Source organism: Rosa chinensis, chromosome 3 (genome assembly GCF_002994745.2).
Source record: "Rosa chinensis cultivar Old Blush chromosome 3, RchiOBHm-V2, whole genome shotgun sequence".
Taxonomy (NCBI): Eukaryota; Viridiplantae; Streptophyta; class Magnoliopsida; order Rosales; family Rosaceae; genus Rosa; species Rosa chinensis.
Window position 1 is genome coordinate 7,555,543 of NC_037090.1, and position 16,288 is coordinate 7,571,830.

Below are 16,288 nucleotides of genomic sequence, written 5' to 3' on the forward strand. Positions count from 1 at the left end.
TGACCTTGAATTGATTTTTAACCATGTTTTTTTTAAGAGTTGAAAAATGACCATATTAATGAATCAAAAGTCTTAACTACCCCTATTTAGATCTGTAACTCGCATCTTTTCTTCCTATGTTTCTCAATTCCCACGATTATGCAAGCTGCTCACGTCGAATAGGACTTTCACATCCGAATTTGATTCTCCTTTATTGCTCATTCTTGCTTCAATACAACTTTGCCGGCAAAATACCCAGAGCCACATTCAACGTTGCTTTTGAAAATCATGCCAAAAAATAATCAAAACTGCAGGTGAAAATGGGAACGGTGAAGAACATCTTGGAGGCCATGGAAGTAGCTGAAGCTCCAGCTTGCTTTCATATCCAAACCCAGTACCTAGAAACTCAGAAAGTACCCAAACAACCAGTACCATTTACCATAGAGAAGAAGCTTCAATTCTATGTTCTTCTCTATACCCATATTCTTAGAAGAAAAAAAAATGATCAAAAACTGATCTTGATCCTTTTCTTGCCAAACCCAGATCATTCCCAACTTGTGCTTGAACATCAAGCACGTGCTCTTACCCAGAAACCTTGCTCATCATACCAATTACCCATAAAAGAATCAAATTGGCTTGATTCTTTTTTGACCACTCCAAACCACACCCATACCAGAATCATATCAATCAATCAAAATTGCAGTCAATCTCTTGCTCACACGAGTTCAATACCCCAGAAATACCCTCAACAGAAGAGCTTTGTTTCTTTAATTTACCCATCACCTATAACCAAGGTTTTTGCTCAAAGATTGAGCAGAAGCTCATACCATAAGATACTAGGAACAAATTTTGTTCGTCATCTAATCAGTACCCGTACCATACTCAAGAAGAAAGTCAAAGTACCTTCCGATTCCGGCGACCCAACCTGCATCTTCGACCCCCTCCGCCGCTCGGATCCTTCTTCGACCCGACCTATCATCAAATTCTTCAGCCGAACTTCTGAAAAGGGCAAAAAAAAAATTGCTTTTAAGTAGTCGAAAGTGTTCAAACAAAACCATACGATGAAGATAAAGATTGAAGTGATGAGAATTAAGAGAATTCTGCATAGCTCATAAACTGTGGGGTATTTGTGTCTTTTGACACTTTAAAAAGGTCAGAATTCAACTATTTTTTGAAGTTGGGTTATAAATCAATTCAAGGTCCTAAAAGAGGCTATTTTTCTAAATTTCTCCTAAATATATCATTACTATTTACTTTGAGTCTTGTCTGGGAAACATTTCTGAATCCGCCCGTGATTGGTAGAGGATACAGCTCATATAATTTCTATCAACTGTAGATGAATTACGTTTGCTTTTCTAGTGTTCTACAACCCATCATAAATTCAGTGGACCAAAGATTTTAGAAATTTCTGCACAACAACCAATCACAAGTTTTGATGATTTGATGTAAGAATAAATTTTTTCTTTAGGCACTCTACGTTTTGGTATCCTCCAACATATCTTTCGTCGTTACTTTACAAGCACAATAGTTGTAATAATATAAAGAGAATTTTAGGGTTGAGTAGTGTCAGATTTGCATGTTGTGCTTCATATATATAGATACCTTCAACACGTCCCATCGACGTCTGTGAATCATCAAAGGCACCAAGTGACATAGCAATAGCAATGACAATATGACAGTTTGGCTTGTTAAAGACTTACAGAACATTACAAACAGAGAAATATGAAAATGGAAACTAATAAAATCTAATGCACATCAGATAAATGCATACAATATAGATACATTCAAAGCAGGTTGTAACTTCCAACGCGAAAGTTTGATATAATGGAAATTACTTGGTTGGCAGTCATATACAGCTAAAGATTCAGTACAAAAAAAGTGACAGAAATATCATTCCATCCTAACATTGCCAAATATTTGGAATTGAAGACTACAAGAAGTCAAGAACTGAAAGGTGCTTTTAGGATTGGTCAAACTAGTTCAAAGTTCTACCATTCAATTTGAAATAACCATTCAATTTGAAATAACAAGTATTAGATAACATCATGAAGCCGAAATTTTTTGATGAAGTTCTTCACTTTAACCCAGCCTGCTGCCTGCCGTCGGGGATTGCAAAGAGAACAATAGGCTTTGAAGGCCTGAGGTAGGGAACATCACATCTGAAGTACCCTTTCCTCTCAAGTTGCAATACATCTCCACGCTTCAGATTTCGCATGTTGGAATCCCCAAGGGCTGCTGTCTCCTTTTCAGTATATGGGTTAAGCACATCAAGGAAATCCTCACCCTCCTCAAGCTGCAATTACAAATTAAAACAACCGACTCAATTACATATAGGTACCATCATGGATAAGCTATAGCAATAAACCATCATGCATACAATTACTGAACCCACAGATTAACCATTTTCATGAATTTTTTAGTTCATATAGACATATACTAATAAATAGTATGACAAGGCGTAGAAAAGTTCACACTTATTGAATGGCACATACCTTCTTCTTTGTTATCAGATAATCAAACTCCATCAATGAGAGCTTAACCAGTTCATCTATTTCAGGCAGCCAGGTAAGCTTCAATTTGGTGGTTTTCACAGATCCTTCAAGATGCAAAACCCCTGTGAGCGCAAGATTTCCGTCTTGGTCTTTCTCAATCTTCTTAACAATGGCATTCCCCCAATCCATCAATGTCACTTCCTCGTCTACTGATATCAACTCTGCATCAGCTCGATCTATCCATACGCTTCTTGTGAATGTTGTTGCCTTTTCTCCAGCACCTTCATACTTCTTATGCCTAGGTATTATGCGGACAAATGGCTTCTGAGGGCCATTAGAGAGGGTCAACAACACTCGTCCCTCTTCAATGACGGCAGTATGTCTTGGGCATACAGGATCAATAATCTTCTTGTTAATTGTCCACAGTTTGTCCCATTCCATAAGATTCAGATTCTTTGAAGCCCCCTAAATCATACCAACATATAAAAATCAGTTACTAAATTCAACTTTCAAAGTTCGGATAAACTAAAAGGTCTCTGACTTGTAAAAATAAACTAGTATACGTATGAAACAGAGGACATAGGAAGCATTAGGCAGGTTTCATGACCAAATGGTGCTTTCCATTACGTCATCCAACCATGGTTTTGTTCATATACTTGGCATCTAGCAGTTAAGGTTTTGTAAGATACTGAGATAGACATAAATCAAAATACTGTTGTTAATCATGGTATGACAGACTAGTGCCTGACCTGCTCAAGAATGAACTGTATCAATGCTTCAACTTTGAGACCTCTACGCACAATTCCTTGAACAGTTGGAAATCGAGGATCATCCCATCCGTTGACCTTCTCATTTTGAACAAACCACAACAGCTTGCGCTTGCTGAGGAGTGTATAGACCATGTTCAACCTACTGAACTCATACAGATGCACTCTTCTCAGTCCCATATCATCTTGAATCCGATAGTACTGGGCGTTGCGATCATGATACTCACTGGATCGAAGTGCATGAGTTATACCTTCAATGGAATCAACAAATGGACAAGCAAAATCATAAGTTGGGTATACCTTGTACTTGGACCCAATCTTATGATGTGGCATTGGATTGCAACGATAATAAACTGGATCTCTGAGTGATTTATTAGGGTCCTGCATATCCAGCTTCCCTCTAACACAACACTGCAGACCCCTCTCTGAACCTGCAATCATCTCCTTCCACAAATTCAAATTTTCATCTATGCTGTGGTTTCTACACTTTGACTCAATCCCATCCATTCGTTGTTTTTGCATCTCCTCTCTAGGTGTATCATCGACATATGCTTTACCTTCATTAATCAGCTTCTCGGCCATTTGCATCAAATCAGGGAAGTAATTTGAAGTATGGGTAACCGTCTCATACTTGATGCCCAAAGTCTCAATATCCTTGAGAAGATTATCCACAAACTCGTTGCTTTCTTTAGCAGGATTTGTATCATCAAACCGCACAATAACCTGACCTTGATACCGCTGAGCAAAGTACTGATTCAACAACGCAGCTTTCGAGTGCCCAATGTGAAGATAACCACTCGGCTCCGGCGCAAACCTCAACTTCACCTTTCCAACCTCAGCCTCCGGAAGATCCACCTCGAATGTTCCCCTGTTGGTTCCTGCTTTCACTACATCTACATTTACTCCCTTCGACTGCTGACTGGCCGGGTTCTCTTTCGATTTCGCTGAGCCTTTCTTGCCAACATACGCACCTGTTACTTGATTCAATGCATCACCATGTTCCGCCAATATCGAACCATACCACCTAGTAAGATTTACATACTTCTTTGACTTCCTCAAACTCTCCCATCTAAGCCCAGCTCCTGCCAAGCATAGAGTTATAACTACCAACCATACAAATCTCTAGTATTCCTATCAATCATCCAATCAAGAATGTACCTTCGAGACTATGTCCTAGCTATTAAAGTGAACAAAAGCAAAGCTACAAACCTGCAAGGCCTGACCAGATTGCGATATCGGCCATCGAAAACGAATGATCAACCAAGAAGGTTCTGCTTCCCAAATACTCATCTAAATGCTTGCAGGCGTTCTCGAAAGCAGAGCCGACTGAAAGCACCGGAGCGTACTCAAGCCACTCAACAATCTGAGCATCTTGAAACGCATCGCCGCCGCACAGATTCGAAACACGACCGAAATAACGAAGAAGCGCCGAGACGCCGCGCAGGTTTCGCCTACAAATCCAAGCAAATCGCAAATTGAAAACCTTGAGGACAGAAACTAGACGAAAAGCAAACGGAACACGTCGTGGTTAGGGTTTAGCGCTTACCCGTCGGAGAAGTGAAGAACCGGAGGAGAATCGGGGGCGAGAGAGGCGTCGGTGGGGAGCGAAGTCCCGGCGAGCTTGGCCGCCGCGAGTACTGAGAGCGGAGGGTTGTCGGCGGGGAAGGAAAGCGACTTGAGCTCCATCGGAAATCGAAGCCTTCAGATTTTGGTAGTGGAGGTGCCTGGTTTGGGATTGGTTTATATAGAATCGAAGACGGCGTAGAGAAGACGGCGTTGGTTTCCGGTCTTCTTCTTCTTCTTCTTCTTCTAAGTTCACTGATTCTTTCTATTCTGTGGGTGGGAGTCAGCTTCTATGGATGTTAATATGGGCCGAACCCTAAGCTAAGACTTGCGGGCCTGGATAATTCGACCCGGGGTGATGGAGGCCCAATTTTTATTATTGGAAAATGGAATGTCCTGGGCACAATAGGGAAACCTTGTAAAGAAAGGAAGAAGTTGTTGAGCCCAACTCCATAAGCACCATAATGTCTAACATAGACCCCAAGTCTGTTTGGAGTAGCCGAAATTGAACATCTGATACTTTTTGTTCTTATATAGTCGGTTTGAATCAATTATTTGTAGATGAAAATGCGAAATTTTTGTGCAAGAGTTGTCTAGGGGCGTATAATCATTTTACATGAAATGCAAGAAATAATTTTACTCAGTTTAATTCTGTTATAAAATGAGGGAAGAGATAACTTGCTTGCTAGAAAGTCAAGAATAAAATAGATTGGGAAAAAAGATGTGTCTTCTCATTCTCATTAATTTATTTTAAATAGGGATAAAGTTACTTGAGGATCACACTAACTTGGTGATCACTCACATGGTAACTTGGTGATCACTCCCAAATTTACTTGCGGAGTTGGTGACCACTATCAAAGTTTCTTGGTGATCAATATCAAATTTTCTCAATTTAAATAATGAACTCTAACTAATGAATATTACATATTTACTCAAAATAATTATGTAGACAGCTACATAATTGTAGTATTTACAACAAATTCAAATTTACCTATTTTGATGCATGACATCCGTCAGTACTTAATCAATCTCCCATGGATGTGTATAATTACATGCATATTGTACCACTTTTATTGAGTTTTTTGCTCTGTTAACAACATTATGAATGTGAAATCTGACATGCGACGTGCATTTCAGAACCATTTAACAGCTTAAGCAAGATTAGTGTGGTATTGAATCATAGTTGGTCATATTTGACATATAGAAGCGCACATTAATAACTTGCATATCCCACACTAAACATGGTTTGTCAGCAAAATACAGAACTGTAATCCATACATGAATCCATGGAATCTTGCAAACTGCAAAAATATTTTGCCATTTCTCTTTTTATTGCATGACAAGCTAAAAACGTTTGAAGAACAAAAGGATACATTAGTGAATACATTAGTGCATAAGTCCATAGTGCATACATTAGTGCAAACTGTTAAGAAAAGCGATCAACGGAAATTACACAGCATAATGTGTAAAGATGCAACACTCAACTCTCATTCCTGGTAGGCTGTACACTTGAGAATCAGTAAGGTAATGTCATATGTCATTGAAAATTGTATGTCTAGGAACTCATCTTATGTGCAGCAGCAAGTTCAGCAGATATGATGAAGGTTGACTTTCCTGCTTCCCGGAGGTACTGTACATCTCCATTCATGAGCTTCACTAGCTTTCTGCTTATGAGTAGGCTAATGCCTTCTTCAGATACGTCTCCATCTGTTCCAAACATCTGGTTCAGTAATCCTTCTGGAATCCCACTACCCCCATGTGATATCCTGATCCAACATATCAATTCAGCATTTGATGAGTGATACTCACTTGAGTTGTAAAACAAGCAACTCATTTATACAAGAAATCAGTGGATCAGATAGTCTTCAATCTTTACTAGACGTTATGGTACTACTCATTAGGCCTTGATCATTTATTCACTCTATGTAGCTGAGATTAGTGTACAGCTAAGGAAGTCCCTCAAAAAGTTTCAAAGATCACTAAAAGTTCCCTCTATTTTTGTGTTATTTTGGTGAGAACTGTTTGTTTGCAAGTAGAAACCAATGGTAAGAGTTAAAGCAGACATCAATACTATGAATTCAAAGCTGTACCTGAGTTCCAAATGTACGAGATGAACAGATTGTCCCAGCTGATCTTTTGTCAAATTAACTGCTACAGTAAGCTGGCCTCCGGTTGGCATATAATTAACCGACACTGACAAGAAATCAGCCAAGACTTGTTGAAGCCTAAGACTATCGCCATACATTGTCTCAGTCATGATCTCTTCATTTGCATCTTGGACAATCGGGATACTCTTGGCGTTGCTCTTAATCATGACTTGACTAATAGAGGCAACCAATACTTCATGCAAAGTGAACTCAACCATTTCCAGGTCCAAGTAGCTGTGAAATGGTCAGAAAACAAAAAGAAATAATCAGGTCACACCACATCACTGGCACTACGGACATTTGGACAAAAGAAATCAAATACTCAAATAGCTTCTACAGAAAAGAATATGCTCAGATATATGAATTTAAGGGTGAATGCGCATAATAAATTATAAATTGTTTCAGAGAAACTGATCCATGAAAAACTAATTACTATCAGTTAATGTAGCATGGGACTAGATAAAGATGCAAACTTCTAAACCTCCAAGGAAATCAAGAATTTCTTGAGGGAGTTGCGTTAACATAAGGAAAATAATTTTCTACAACTACAGGACTTTGTCATACCCATCAATGATGCTATCAAGATCAGAGTCGTCAAGTATTTTGCTGAGCTGCTGCTGGCACTGGGCACTGGTATGCACGAGCTTTTTTTGTTCTGCTCCCAACTCAGTACCCTCGATCATTTTCCGAGAAAATAGTATTCCAGATAAAGGATTCCTGACCTGCCTTTTAATATAAGCTAATGCTTTTAATCTCTTCATAGCGGTTTGTTCAGATAAACGTTGGACATGAAGTGCTTGTTGCAATTCTGGGCTAGCAAGCTGCAAGAAGCAAAAGACCCCAGTGACTGCACCCTCACTGTCCAATTTCTTACTTACACACAACAAACATTCAGTGTACTTTCCAACTCGATTCCAGAAACCAAAAGGAACCTTTTCAGACACCTGACCAGTCATGGCGTGATTGATTACAACACCAAGATTCACAAAAGCTTCTTGATTCTTGAGAGGACAACAAGCCATGTTGATCCCAAAAACCTCCCCCAACAGCATTTTATCCATTACCTCCTCTCGTTTCCACCCAGTTAACTTAGTCATTGCTGGATTCCACTCAGAACACCAGCCAAATTCATCAGTGCCAAATATTGGGGGGATCAATGGACTTGGGTTTTGTACAATTGCTTTATAATCACCTTCAATGCGAGTGAACTTGTCCATCACAGTCTTCTGACCAGTGATATCTTGGGCCACAAAACACACTCCCACAACTTTTTCATGAATATCTCTGCTTGCACAAGCATTCACAACTAACCTGATGGGACCAAAGTCAGTCCTATCACCGTGTGTTTTTATCTCGAATTGGATGTTTTGTTCCTCTTTGCCTACCAGAAGCAGAAGAAAAAGAATGAACTTAGCAGATCCAATGGGCAACAAAAAAATAAAAAAGAACATCTCTGTTGCAAGATCGGTGAATGAGTCCCCATTTCCACTCTTCACACCCACACGAAAGAGGGTGGAGAAGGGCGAAGGGAGAGGGGGTTGTCTCATGTGTGGAAGATATCTGTGATACTCATGGCAAGGCATATACAGGTGTGCTTGGTTCACACATGAACATTTATAAATACCAATGCATGCAGATGGTCATTGCTAGTAAGCATTGACATTTAAGATACCTAAATTTCAAACAGGGTTCATGACATACCTTGCAATGCCAACTCCAGCATCCTTTCCACCATGCTAGTTGAAGATTCTTCCACAAGTGTGAGTAAATTCTTTCCAATTGCTTCATCAACAGGAAGACCAGTTAACTCGGAAATTTTTGTGTTCCACCCATTAACTGACCCATCAACATCAACTGCCAAAATTGGCACTGTTGCTGTTTCAATCAACCGGACCATCTCACCTGTCACTGCTTCCAGTTCTTGCATACCATCAACTTTCAAGTCACTAAGCCTCATCTGGATTCCACTGTTGTTTACATCCATGGTTCCCACATCCTTGAATGCATTCCTCAGAATAAGCTGCAAAGAATGAATTGCATCCATTTCATAGTCCTTCCAAGGTAAGCTCCTTGTCTTCACAACTTCAAGGAAAGCCTTGAATGATGATCTGGGGTGCATTTTCCAGCCATCGTCCTTCTCATCCGGATCATGTTTTGCACCACCCCATCGGATTTCTGCAGCAGTGTGGGATCGGAACCAAAAAATTGTGTCCTTGGAAGTTATCTTCACAGCTGCCATTCCACACACTACATCACCAAGAGCAAGAGCCCCAGGGAACCCCGCGTCATACAAGCTATCTGTACTCAAACCTGTGGAATCCATATGGCTCTCAGTGAGCCACAAGGATATGTCCTGAATCTGGTAGTCACTTGGAGTTAATCCAAGTCTCCATATCTTGTTCTTGTATAGCAGGGCAGCCCCATCACATTTCACTAGATCCATAATATTAGGGGTTTGTGACACTATACCCAAAGGAGCATCGCGCAAAAGCATATCACACAACAGCGTTTGGGTACGCAGGATGTTCTTTTCAATAATCTGATCCTCCAACTCTAATTCCTTATTCACATGGATGGCAAACACTTGAGCTAGAAACTCACAGGCATATCTGAGAGGGAAAGGGACAAACCTTGGAGTTGTGTTATGACATACTACTAAACCCCACAGTCTCTTTCTCTTTTGAGTCTGCGCAGCATCAGGACCGGCAACCTCATCATCCCCTTCCCCTTCATTGACCACTACTGCCATAACAAGAGAAGCAATGGAATTCATGTTCTCCATATATTGCAAATGGCAACTATGTGGGGCTCTGAGGGTTGAACCACACAATGTTAGATCCAAAGGAAGCTTCTCATCTTGAAGGACCTTGACATTTTTAGCACGACAGTCAACAATCATACGGACCTTATTCTTCATAAACAGGAACCGTGAAGCTTGAGGTATATCAGTGGATGGATAATGCAAACCCAGATATGGCTCCAGGCCAGGCTTCGTAAGCTCTGCAATAACTTCCCCATGATCATCATCATGAAATTTATAGGCCATCACCCTGTCATAACCAGTGAGCTCAAAAACCTCTTGAACCATTGTATCACAAAGCCTCTCCAGGCTCCCACTAGGCAAAGACTGCAATCGTGCAATTGCTTTGGCTGCAAGTTTGTATGATTGCAGAGCTCCAGCAGCAGTCATGGGGACTTCATAAGGCTTCACCGGTTCAAAATCAATGACCAGGCTACCTGTTACCCGGTGGACTATAGCATAGAAAGGCTTTCCAGATGACTTGCAATGGACTAAGATGGGATTTAAGAGAGAAACCTCCCCGAACCCGAGGGCCTTATGCAATGCAGAGGCACTAGGGCCTGTGAAAATTGTTCTCACATCTGTTCCTATGCCAAGAACTGGGTGGTCCCCAACACTTGGGACGGCATGACTAACCATAGTCAGCATTTCAGGGGCATTCTCACTGTATGCAATGACCCTGAAAGTTTTGTCATCTAAGGCTAGCAAGCAGCCAAATGGCTGGATCAACTTCCCTTTCTGTATGTGATGGAGATAAGCAGTGGTCACTTTGTCAGACCTAGGTTGTTGATCCCCAGCAACTGAACTGCTAACACGCACTGAGCTCGAGTAGTCAAAGGAACTGCCCGACTCCTCAAAATCTGCATGAAGCTTTGCATCTACAGTTGTCTGAGCAATAACTCTAGCAGTGTGCCTTGATCTCCCTGAATTGCTGGATGAGTGACTGGGTCTTGAAGACGACATTCTCACATAAACTGCACAGCGGAAACAAAAGTACCAATAATCAAACTAAAGGAAAACATCACTAGAATTAATTCCATAAAACATCGGCTACTGACTGATGTTTGATATTAGTTTGCTCATAACTATTACGTACCACTGCAATCATCATAGTACTAAAAGTAAGAATCAGGAGTAGAGGCAGCGACAGTTTTGCGAATTTCATGATTCTTATAATGTCAATATCCATAAAGCTTAATGTAAAACTCCTGCAGTGAGGAAAACTCACATAACAATTACAATGAAAAGCTCTTGAACGACACCAATTAGCATAACACTAATACAGAAACGAATCGAAACTTTTTCCTGGACGAAGCTCTAGAATCCGTTCTCTTCAAGGAATAACAATCTTACAGGCTACCAAAATCACTAAAACTTCTCCAGAAATGATTATTGCTTTATCTCACTTGTGACTACTCACAAGTCAGTAACACAACCACTAACTAAACTGACAACAATTTCTCAACTAACTCCACCAAACTACAGCTTGCCCACTTGGCAACTCTGACTTGCATAACTCGTGATCAAAGGTTTAAAAGATCGAAAGACAGACATATGGGCACTCAAATTTAGGGATCCTTGGCCTGTTCACCACTATTGACAGAAAGCAATTGAACAACATGAACATGGAGTCAGAAACTTAACTGAAGCCTGGGAAGAAGAAAAAAATCCTAGTTACTCTGATTCTTACACAGCTAATAACGAATCAATTAGTTCATCAATGGAATCCCAGAGAAGAAAAGCTGCTGAGGTTAAAACAACTAGCAAGTATAACAAGAATAACAACTTGGCATAAAAAAAGAACAGAACTTTCAAAAAGAAAAATTGATGAGCAAAGAAATGAAGGCAGACCAACCTTTTTGAGCTGCAGTAAGCAGAAAACTTCAGTAGCTCTCAGATGCAAAAGTGACCTTCACTTATAGAGACTGATACAGCAAAACTTGGTCGTAGCTAAAAATGCAAAGATGGGTCCTCCTCCAAAGTCTCAAACTTCAAAACAGAGCCCCCACTAATCTCGATCACCGTCTCCTCTGTCTCTGCTCACACCCGAGCTTTCAGTACTTACCAGTGTTTGAAGGAACCGCCTTTGCTATTAAATAATGAAGGATAATCCAAATTTAGAAAGCAAAATTCCCAACTGGGTCCACCCAACGACATCCAAGAAATGGATCCAAAGGGAGATGTAGCTGGAAGGGACAAGTGGGTTGGCTCCGATTGGGCTCCTGCTCCTTTCCCTATATAGCAAGATCTTGATGGGTGTGTAAACCCAACACAATATAAAAAAATGGAAGTGGGTAAGCTAATCATGGTTTTACTTTAGAGATTAAACTAATGGGGAAACTGGGTCACAGAGGGGGGACTGTGAGACACAAGCGTTGGGGAATGATGAAGACCATGCCTCTTTGTTTTTTGAAGGATACCAACAAAAGAAGGTGTAAGATAACTTATGGGGGTCACGTGGGGGGGGGGAACCCAATCCTGTTTGCTGTGTATATCAGATTTTCTCAGTCTGGTGTTGGCTGGTCAGATGACGCAGATCCCATGTTTTAAGGGTCAGATCTCCTAGTAAAGGGCATAGAACGCGTACTACTCTATTTGGCCCATACCTTGCACCTAGGATTTTTGCCTTTTTTTTTATCCCCCCGCCCCCTCCCCCTTTTATTTTTATTAGAAGTATCTTATGATCTTATCCTAGACTGTGATGGTCAATTACGAGCAACTCTTTTCCGCAGAACCAGTCAATGACTTGGCTGAAAATTGATATGGATGGCATCACATTCAGCGCCTCGTTTTCAGTTGGAGGGTACTATGAACTTTATAACAAAGCAACTCCACTGCATCTACAGTTTGCTTGAGACCGAAGGTCTCAAAGATGGGAGTATGTTCGCCTCTCGTTTTCACAGAGTATTCGATCATATATTCGCTGTCGATAATAGCGTAAAGATGTACTAATGATCACATTGCTGACCTATTCAATAATCACATTATTGACTGCATCATCTTTCAGTAAGGTGAAAACCGCTTACCTAGGTTAATAACATCTCCGATTATTCAATATTATACCGGTTCATGAAGCAACAGGGATTGCATGTTCTACAGTAACATTCTTATGTAACATTCCCGTATATTCATGGATGTGTCACCTGGGATAGAATCTATAATTTCAAAGTTGCTTACAACTAAGAAGGGAACAAATTTTCATCCATGATGCAATAAATTTCACCATCACTCATTCCATGCTGGGCACGTTCCATGATTTTAGTATCGCTCCTACTTGTCATCTGTATTTTAGTGTATTGGGTTTGACATAATCACACAGATATTTTCTTGAAGCTCGCTACGTATGCTTTTCAGTAATCTAAAATTGTTTTTGCAACAAAGCAGCAATTTGGTTTCTCTTCTTTATAGTTTGATAAGAAACAATACATACAACTACAAGGGAAACCTCCAGGAAACATGACCTAAAGAACTAAAAGTTTAAAGCATGAAGGACATTCAGGGGAGGCCTCTCCCAACTCCTACTCTCACGAAAATCATGGCCAGACATTCAATTCACGAATCATGAGCTTGAAAGAGAAGGTAAACGCTTTTATATCTCTCACAATGGTTTTCAATCTCCATAGAGTGCAACAGAATGAGAAGCTAGCCATTGAAATATGTCACCGTTAAACACAACTGCTCGGCTTTGCCTAGCAATCTAACCAGAATGAAATCATGCCTGTGAACTATGAATTACCTACCAGAAATAAAAATAAGTCTAGTTTCCATGGATTGCCAACCTAGTGATGCACCAAGGAAAATGTACTCATAAGCTGGAAGCCAATACATCCATAATATCAGTCTAGCTAGGATAATTCGTATCTGAATCTCACTTAAGGGTCTAATTCACAAGAAAGATCTTCTATGTGAGGAATTCTAATAAGCATATAGCATTGGAGAAGTCAAGAAGAGGTATTACTTAAAAAGATGGCCCTGTTACTGGAATTGATTAAAAAGATAAATCCTCCAAACTTCAATATGCTTTAAGAGATGATGTAAGATGATATTTTCAGACACTCTTGCAAAGATTTTACAATTCAAAACCCTTTCTGAGAGCAAAATCGCAATCCAGTCTATCACTTGGGAGATAACAAAACCATAAACATATGCATCTTCAATACAAAACCGAATGATCCAAAACTTGACGTGTGGAAAGAGCAAAGACCAGTGTTTCTTTCTTTTCTTTTCTTTTTTCAAAACTTACTCCACTGCTTAACTGCCTGACTTAACTTTAGGTTCCAAATCATTTAGGTGTTTGAAGAAGCATGAAAAAACATGACATTTCAAAAGAGTTCCAGCTCACCACCTCATTTTTGCAGTTTAAATCTGAATTGATGAAGTCCATTCAGAGGACCAAACGCCTATAAAGAAGTAAAGCCAGATATTTCTAGAAAAAAGTCCTCATTGGAGCAAATTTACAATTCTGTACATTCACCAGGAGATTTTTCATAGAAGTATGAATATAAATCTAAAGATTACTTGACAAGTAGATATATTAAGATAGTGGTTTATCAAAGAACATAACTAAGAGCCTAAAATAGTTTCCTGTCCAAACAATAAGCAGCTGCTTGATTCAAGTTTATGCTAAGAACCAGTTAAGTGTTTAGAGAAGCGTATAGAAAAGGAAATGTAGATATAGTCGAAAAGATTCAGCTCCACTCTTCATCATTGCAGTACAGAAGAGATGCACTCACAGGATCCGAGGAATATAAAAGAAAGTAAAGTCAGAAAAATGCATACCGTAGATGATAATTAGGATGACTGCAACATCTTATCCAAGATGCCTCTATGAGGAACTTTGCTCATTAATTCGATTGAGAAAGTTTTAAACTCTATTCTCCACACAATATCAGAAAAGAATACTGCATGTAACTAGGTGCCAATGAATTTACAAATTCGAAAGATTGAAATTTTTTTAACTGTCTTGCACTCCTACAAGTGATCAAAGTAGTCTTTTCATATGTAAATCCTAGTTCACCCCCAAACACACTTGGAGAAAGTTTTGAACTTAGCCACAGAACATCACAAAACAATACCACATAAACCAAAAGGTATGAATGAATTCATAAATTGAAAGAATACAAAGGTTTCAACCTCTTCCACTCCTACAGTTGTTCAATGTAGTATTCATCAGAGGTACATCAAACAAACACTTCAACTTCTCCACTAAGCAATGTAATACTGCATATTTTTACTGAAAAATGTCACAATGCAAACGGTTTTCCATAGACATTGAGTCATATGACAGGCTCAGATTTCTGAAGCATAGTATGACAATAAAAATATGGTATCTGAATTCCCAAAATGAAGAATGGAGATCTTGGTTTCCCATCCATTGTCCAAGGCTTGTTTAGCATACATTCTTGAAACTGACCTGCACTAAATGACTGAACATCTATCACCAGCATTGTCTCAGACTCTCATTCTCACACTGAAACACAAGACAACCAAAACGCCGCAAAAATCTTCATATTCTACTTCAAAAGAATGACTCTTTTTCTTATAAATGCAAGTTCTACAACCTCTTCCATTTGCTCTTGGGAAAATCCTGTAAGGATCACTTCCACACAACAAGAACAACAACAGCATTATCCATTGTGCAAATCAACAACAATATCCTTCAATCTCTAGCATGGCGATTTAGGATCAAAATCCAAATGGTAATTGCACTCTCTAGAATAGAAATCATTCTTTTCAATTAAACTCCTCAACTTCCCATAAGTAAAATTCGGGCTATTCGGATCGCTGGACGGAGACTCAGCAGATGAATCCACAGTTAATGGTTGCATGAAACATAAGTAACAGCCTTGATTACCTCCACTAACTCCAAGCCTCTTACCTGAAGAAAACGGTGAACAAGAAGAAGAAGAACCAGCAGTCCTGTTTCTTCTGGGTAATTGCTTCTTGGCTTTTGTGAATGGAGACAGGACCACCTGTTTGGCCTTTCCCAAATTTCTTGAAAACCTAATTCCACTACTCTGCTTCTTTGCATCCTTGGCTCTGCATCTACATCTGCCATTGACCCCACCACCATTTTCATCCTCGTCCTCATTACCATCATCGTCCCCACAATCTCTACCACTGCTTGATATCTCTTTATCAAGCACAGACATCAATTTTAGACAGATATGTTTGTACAACGGCTAGAAGCAAAAACCCAGAAAGCACCAATAAGAATCATTAAAGATTCGATTTTGATCAGAACTATTGGACCAGAGAACAAAAGGAAACAAACCCAGAAATGAAAGTTTAAATTGAATCAGAGTTCAACACAGGTCTCTATATTGATATAATGACTAGAAGCAAAACCGGAAAAAAAGCACCAACAGGAATCATTAAAATTGCGTTTTGGATAAGAAATGTTGGACCAGAGAAGGAAAAGAAGAAGACCCAGATGAGAATAAGAGTTGGAAGTTAGACTTTATGTGAAGAAAATTGAGATAAGAGACTAATACAGATGAAGGGAAGGTCGGGTTCTCCGGCGAGGTTGTAGGAGAAGGA

At 39.7% G+C, this 16,288-nt stretch overlaps 2 protein-coding genes across 3 annotated transcripts; both read right to left on the minus strand.

The window, feature by feature from the left end:
* Positions 1-1,754: 1,754 nt before the first annotated feature.
* LOC112192231 (glutamate--tRNA ligase, cytoplasmic) lies at positions 1,755-5,068 on the minus strand. Its single transcript, XM_024331879.2, has 5 exons — positions 4,785-5,068; positions 4,448-4,689; positions 3,221-4,320; positions 2,472-2,936; positions 1,755-2,272 (listed from the first exon to the last, which is right to left on the minus strand). Exons 1-5 carry the CDS (start codon positions 4,922-4,924, stop codon positions 2,054-2,056), a joined length of 2,166 nt encoding a protein of 721 aa, XP_024187647.1. The 5' UTR covers positions 4,925-5,068; the 3' UTR covers positions 1,755-2,053.
* A 1,027-nt stretch (positions 5,069-6,095) lies between these two features.
* On the minus strand, positions 6,096-12,102 carry LOC112194942 (phytochrome A-2). Of its 2 annotated transcripts, XM_024335211.2 has the most exons (6): positions 11,604-12,102; positions 10,845-10,956; positions 8,650-10,722; positions 7,513-8,329; positions 6,892-7,182; positions 6,096-6,567 (listed from the first exon to the last, which is right to left on the minus strand). In XM_024335211.2, exons 3-6 carry the CDS (start codon positions 10,709-10,711, stop codon positions 6,357-6,359), a joined length of 3,381 nt encoding a protein of 1,126 aa, XP_024190979.1. In that variant the 5' UTR covers positions 10,712-10,722; positions 10,845-10,956; positions 11,604-12,102; the 3' UTR covers positions 6,096-6,356. The 2 variants fall into 2 exon arrangements, with proteins under 2 accessions (XP_024190979.1, XP_024190977.1); XM_024335209.2 differs by lacking the exon at positions 10,845-10,956 and having other exon boundaries at positions 11,604-12,100.
* Positions 12,103-16,288: the final 4,186 nt, after the last annotated feature.

What these genes read in the sequence shown, in the direction of transcription:
- LOC112192231 (XM_024331879.2), bottom strand. Translation starts at nt 4,924, where the DNA reads ATGGAGCTCAAGTCGCTTTCCTTCCCCGCCGACAACCCTCCGCTCTCA. An exon ending in GTTCTTCACTTCTCCGACGG is followed by an intron (nt 4,690 to 4,784) that starts GTAAGCGCTAAA and finishes TTGGATTTGTAG; the next exon opens with GCGAAACCTGCGCGGCGTCT. An exon ending in AATCTGGTCAGGCCTTGCAG is followed by an intron (nt 4,321 to 4,447) that starts GTTTGTAGCTTT and finishes TATGCTTGGCAG; the next exon opens with GAGCTGGGCTTAGATGGGAG.
- LOC112194942 (XM_024335211.2), bottom strand. Translation starts at nt 10,711, where the DNA reads ATGTCGTCTTCAAGACCCAGTCACTCATCCAGCAATTCAGGGAGATCA. An exon ending in GCTGGAGTTGGCATTGCAAG is followed by an intron (nt 8,330 to 8,649) that starts GTATGTCATGAA and finishes TGCTTCTGGTAG; the next exon opens with GCAAAGAGGAACAAAACATC. An exon ending in CTTGATAGCATCATTGATGG is followed by an intron (nt 7,183 to 7,512) that starts GTATGACAAAGT and finishes ACCATTTCACAG; the next exon opens with CTACTTGGACCTGGAAATGG.